Source organism: Chelon labrosus (assembly GCF_963514085.1).
Source record: "Chelon labrosus genome assembly, chromosome: 23".
Classification (NCBI taxonomy): Eukaryota; Metazoa; Chordata; class Actinopteri; order Mugiliformes; family Mugilidae; genus Chelon; species Chelon labrosus.
Genome location: NC_140356.1, coordinates 21,270,016 through 21,276,015, shown reverse-complemented (window position 1 = coordinate 21,276,015; position 6,000 = coordinate 21,270,016). Strand labels below are relative to the sequence as shown.

The following is a 6,000-nucleotide window of genomic DNA, read 5'->3' as shown; positions in this document are numbered from 1 at the left end:
CATCATCTTCATCACGTGTTGCCTCCTGGATGTAACTCCCTGTTGTGTTTCAGGATGAAGAAGCTGAAGGAGGAGATGGAGGGAGTCGTCAAGGAGCTGGCGGAGAACAACCACTTCCTGGAGAGGTGAGTGTGAGGACGAAGACGTCCTCCAGGTTCAGATCAGTTCTGTTCAAACCTTGGTTCTGTTTCAGGTTCGGGACTCTGACGCTGGACGGAGGCCTGAGAGGCTGAGAGACGTCCGTCCCGTCTGTACATACCCTGTGTTTACCTGTAAATACCTGAGAGAAGTCCCTGCTCGCTGGTTAAAGATGCTGGAGACGTTTTCATCTGGGAAACAAAAGAAACTTTATTAATCTGAGGAGAAACAAACGGCTTCATCTAAAGCAGGATGAGCTGGGACGTCTGGTGGTTCCTGTTTTATTAGTTCATGTCAGGACCTTTTTATTGAGCAGATGAGACGTGTTTGATGGAGGAATGATGTGAAGCTTTAAAACCTTCAAATGTTCAGAGAAGCATTAATGTTGGAATCGGGTTTAAAAGGTTTGATCCTTCAGAGTTTAACCTGATTGAAGAATTCTGGACAGATCTTGTATGATTGTTTTTTTTTTTTTTTACCTTTTAAAAACTCAAATAATGATTTGAAATACGTAACTAGACTCCAGTCCTCTCATCATGTCTTATTATAAATGAACATTTTAGAGTTAAAGCATGAAGCAGGAGAGTTTATTTAAATGTCTTCATCGTTAAAGTCGTTTCTTTCTTTGTCAGCTTTGAGCAGCCTGTAAATAAAAAGACCAATAAACATCTGATGTTTGAATCAAAGTTTGTCAACCGTTAAATAATTAACGCTGGAGATGACGAGTCGTCAGTGTTTCAGTGTTTCAGTGTTTCAGTCTGGAGCTTCAGATGGAAAAGAGACTCAATAAATAAGATCAAGTCAAAAGTCTTAGAGTTTATTATTTAACGTCTCCTCCATCTCTGGTCCCGAATAAATATAAATACATAAATATATCATTCAACATAAAACTTAAAGAAGTAAAACAGATTTATCATGTGAAAGCATTTAAAATGACTTATTATTAATATTAATTATTATTAATTATTATTAATAATAATATTAATTATTATTAATATTATTATTAGTTATTAATAATAATATTATTAATTATTATTATTATTATTAATAATAATTATTATTAATATTATTATTATTATTATTATTATTATTATTATTACTGGTTTCATTTTATTTTAATCCACCACTCGTCGCATCCTGTTCACTTTATTGTCCGTACTTCCTGTTTACGTTGAGGATTGTTCGTCCATTTCTTTGTCAATAAAGTTTCGTTTGGAAAAACAAAGACGTGTGGGTGACGTCAGCGACTAACGTCACCGGTAAGCAGGATGTAAACAAGACGAAGAAGAAGAAGAAGAAGAAGGAGGAGGAGGAGGAGGAGGAGGAGGAGCAGAGAAGATGGCCGCCGTGTAACTCTGACTCTTTAACACGGACTCAGTTTAACTTCGTTCATCTTTTTAACTCGAGTCTTTGTCTCAACTCGTCTCTGAACTTTTAGCCGACTGAAGCTAACGGCAGCTAGCTGTTAGCACGTCAGCGCGGCACAAAATGGATGATAACAAGGTGAGAGAGCTAACGGCTGCTAACGATGATTAGCGCTGATTAACGTTTATTAACGTTCAGCTGCTCCTCCGCCCGGTAACGTTCAAACGATCAAAGTCGGTTGATTATGTGTGTTTTAACGGTAATTAGCTTGTTCACTTGTAGCAGTTATATGTTAAACAAAGCTAACTGAAGCTAACGACAGCTAGCATGTACACTAGGTACATAAACAAAAGACATTAATTATTATTTATCTCATAAAATCATTCATTAGATTATTTATCTGCTGTTAATTATTAACGTTTCATCTACTGGATGAAACAAACTCAGTATTTACTGCTATTATATTATTATTATTATTATTATTATATTATTATTAGTTGGTAGAGATCAGATTAATAATGAATCTGATTAAAGTTCATTAATTAAATAAATGCAGATGTTCAGACAGAGATCAGACTTTATTGATGCTGAGTTACAGACATTAAACAATAAAATAAATTCAGTTATTAAAGGGAATAAAACAGACGGACTCATCTGGTGGTTGATTGGTTTTTGATGAACTGTTTGACATTAGTCTATATTTAGTTTTATTGAAATGATTTCTCAGACCGTCCAGTGGTTTCTGGTTGAATCCTGGTACAATGATCTGGTCTCTGGTCTCTTCTGGTCTCTGGTCTCTTCTGGTCTCTTCTGGTCTCTGGTCTCTTCTGGTCTCTGGTCTCTTCTGGTCTCTTCTGGTCTCAGGTGGTGACCGGTAAGGTGAAGAAGCCGGGGAAACGCGGACGCAAACCTGCAAAGATCGACCTGAAGGCCAAACTGGAGCGAAGCCGCCAGAGCGCCCGAGAGTGTCGAGCCAGGAAGAAGCTGAGGTACCAGTACCTGGAGGAGCTGGTCTCCAGCAAAGAGAGAGCCATCTGTGCCCTGAGGGAGGAGCTGGAGATGGTGAGGAAGCGTTGAGAGGATGAGACATGAAGGAAACTGTTGAGATAAACGTTTCATCTGCTCTGATCTGTGTTTGTTCGCTGCAGTACAAGCAGTGGTGTTCAGCCATGGACCAGGGGAAGATCCCCTCAGAGATTAAAGCTCTGCTGACCGGAGACGAGCAGAAGACGCCTCAGGGCGGCGGCACCAAGACGTCCAAGAACAGCAAGAACAACAGCATCAGCAGCAACGGCCAGAGTTAGATGACGCTGCTGGAAGCCCCGCCTGTCATCAGCTGTGACCTCTGAACCACAGAGAACCACAGAGAACCCCAGAGAACCCAGACGCAGCGTTCAGGCTGCGCAGCGTTGACTCGACTCCCGTCAGACTCCAGATGAAGGTTCTGTGGTTTGCAGGTCACAGCCGACAGACGCCATCCGTCTCTTTCTGTTCGTCTCTGTTTTACCGTGACGTTTACTGTCGTTGTGTTGTAGAGGTCAGAGGTCAGAGGTCAGAGGTCGGCGGCTGATCCTGGATCAGCTGCTCTGAGGACAGATGTGTGTGTGTGTGTGTGTGTGAGGAAGATGAGGATGATGAGGATGATTGTTTCCGTTCTGGACTTCCTGTTTGTGTGAGCAGATAAAGCGTTGGAGCACTTTGTTAAATTGATCTGAAGCACTTTGTCGATAAAAATCAGTTTGAACTTAAATAAACGTGTTTGATTCTCTGAAGGTCAACGTCTCAAGGTCATTCAGGGTCTGACACCAGTCAGCTGATTCTGATCCAGAGGCGACAGTTCCTCTTCACATTCAGCTCCTGGACAGACGTCCTGACAGTCCATCTGTCCTCTAAACATGTCCCACTGGTTTGAACCTTGTGAGGGCTCCTCTCTGATATGTAATATTGGCTCATCTACCTGCATAAACAAACACTAGTCTGTTTGTTTCATGTTTCAGGTTCTCTGTCACAGGTAGAACATCATCATCAAAATAAAACCTGAACCGATGCAGGAAACAACGTTCTTCATTCCATCTCTACGTTTTAATTATTTGACTAAAATAAACCTTCAGAGAATAAAAGAATCAAACGTCTCGTTGATCCCAATGAAATAAAAAGCTCAGAGGATCTTTTATGGTTTAAACTTTTTAATTTCTTTTTCTCCGTAGTGTTTCTGTTGTTTTGTCGTTTATGTCTTGATTGTTTTTCTTTAGTCAAAGTTTAAATGTTCTTTTGGGGAACCCTCCTATTGAAGCCCCTTGAGGGTTCTGGGGGTTCCCTGGCCTTTACACTTTTTCTTTCTTTAATTGCGTATCGTTAATGTACTTTCAGTATGTGGCAAATAAAAAGGAAATGAAACTGAACATCGCTAACCTTGACTCCAGAGTTCCTGAGTTCATGTCGGTTCTACGTTCAGCACCGAAGTTCTGACGTAGAACCGGATTTAAAAGTTTGAACTTTGACGCAGACCTTTCCACGACATTAACGAGCTTTTAGTTCTGACTTTAATGCACCGGGGTTTTAACTCGGCTGAAGTTTGTGGTTCTTTAACCTTTTAGAACCTCGTAGAACCTTCATCGTGACGTTCTTGCTGAGGTTCTGGAGGTTTCATGTTCTGTGAAGCGTCCTGAGACCTTTTCTTTTTTTTGTCATTTACTTTTTATTGGTTTTTGATTTTACATGTAAACAAACAAACAACCAAACAATCAACATGAAGACCTATAGACGAGTACAAAAGTATCAAGGGGAAAGTAAAAGTGTACCCAAGGGGACTGGTAGACACCTCCAGACGAGGAAGTGAGAGAGAAATTAAAATAAAAATAAAAAATAAAAAATTGAATACGTAAAAGTATTCTGATAGTTCAGTCTGAGATTACCTGAAGTCCGGTCTTATGGTAGAGACATATGTAATCCATTTTTGCCAATTATCAATAAATACCTCTTTTTGTGTTCTTAAATTAAAAGTAATTCTTTCCATTACAAAGATGCTGTACACAGTATCAATCCATTCATCTACGCTAGGTGCCTCCCTTTTCAACCATTTCTTTGTTATTGATTTCTTACAAGCCACCAGTAATATTCTCAGCAAATATTTATCTTTGTTCCTCCACTCCAGTTCCTCTAGATCCACCAAATATAACAATTTGAAGCAAAAAGTTATTCTTGTTGAAAACACAGTCTCTAGAAATTGATGTACGTGCAACCAAAATGGGGTCACAATAGGGCAACACCAGAATATATGGTAGTGATTCGCCTCTTTGCTTCCACAACATCTCCAGCATTCTGTCTGACTGGAGTATGATCTCTTTTGATATGGAGTGCAGAAATAGCGGATGACTTTTTCCCATGTATATTCTCTCCAAAGTGGAGAATTTGTTGTTTTCCATTGTTGTTTAAAAATTTCCTTCCAGTTCTCCTGAGAAATTATGATGTTGCCTTCAGTTTCCCATCTTGATTTTACATTAGATGTATTTTCTTTGTTAAAAGATTGAAGACTTGTGTATAATTTTGAAATTATCTTGTTATAAGGTTCATCTTTATATGCTTTTACAAATATCTGTAGAATATCATTTTCAGGTTCATAATTTTTTATAATTTTTTTCCCGACATAGTCTCTTACCTGTAGATACCTGAAGAGGTCTTGGTTCTGTAGACCAAATTTATCCTTAAGATCTTGAAAACTTCTTACCGTACCTTTACTTATTAGTGAATAGTATGTTGTAAGTCCTAAGGAGGTCCATTCCTTGAATCTATGGTCATGTTGACTAGGTGTAAACTGCGGGTCATAAGCAAACCATTTTAAGATTTCGAATGTCTTTTTTAAATTGAATTGTTTTAATACATCACCCAAAAGCTTTAATGAATTAGTGATCCATGGATTATCTTGATCAGTAAGGTATTTGTGTAGTGATGGATCCCCAATCAACGCAGTGACTGGAAATCCTTTTCCCATTGTTTGTTCAATATTTTTCCATCTGGCCTTGTAACTAGGAGTACACCAGCCTATTAAAGGCCTAAGTTGGGCTGCATTATAATAGTCTTTCAGAATAGGAAGGGCTAATCCTCCTTTTTCTTTTGAAAGCTGGAGTATCTTATATCGTATCCTGGGTTTTTTCCCAGCCCATATGTATCTAGAAATTAATCTATCCCATTCTTGAAATTGTTTTTCTGGTGCTTCTAAGGGCAATGACTGAAAAAGGTATAAAACCCTTGGCAGGACATTCATCTTGATGGATTCAATACGTGAGCTAAGGCTTAGATATGGTATCAGGCTCCATCTATGAATATCCTCCCTGATTTCCTTAATAAGAGGTTTATAATTGATTTCTGCTATTCTTGACAGATCTTTAGGGATATGAATTCCTAAGTATTTTATAGATTTTTCATCCCAATTTAGCTGATATTCCTGACGGAGATCAGTAGGGGGGTTGTAATTGAAACTAAGGATCTGTGTTTTTT

At 38.8% G+C, this 6,000-nt stretch overlaps 2 protein-coding genes across 4 annotated transcripts in view; both read left to right on the top strand.

Annotated features, from left to right (window-relative positions):
- tbk1 (TANK-binding kinase 1) overlaps positions 1-627 on the top strand; it is a 9,912-nt gene extending 9,285 nt beyond the window's left edge. For all 3 annotated transcript variants that reach the window (XM_084573156.1, XM_084573155.1, XM_084573157.1), the window contains exons 20-21: positions 54-125; positions 194-627. In XM_084573156.1, the coding sequence (XP_084429282.1) occupies positions 54-125; positions 194-233 (112 nt within the window). In that variant the 3' untranslated portion in view covers positions 234-627. The remainder of the gene's footprint in view (positions 1-53; positions 126-193) is intronic.
- Positions 628-1,441: 814 nt separating this feature from the next.
- Positions 1,442-3,905, top strand: crebl2 (cAMP responsive element binding protein-like 2). Its single transcript, XM_084573089.1, has 3 exons — positions 1,442-1,641; positions 2,368-2,565; positions 2,652-3,905. Exons 1-3 carry the CDS (start codon positions 1,627-1,629, stop codon positions 2,805-2,807), a joined length of 369 nt encoding a protein of 122 aa, XP_084429215.1. The 5' UTR covers positions 1,442-1,626; the 3' UTR covers positions 2,808-3,905.
- Positions 3,906-6,000: the final 2,095 nt, after the last annotated feature.

What these genes read in the sequence shown, in the direction of transcription:
- crebl2 (XM_084573089.1), top strand. An exon ending in TGAGGGAGGAGCTGGAGATG is followed by an intron (nt 2,566 to 2,651) that starts GTGAGGAAGCGT and finishes TGTTCGCTGCAG; the next exon opens with TACAAGCAGTGGTGTTCAGC.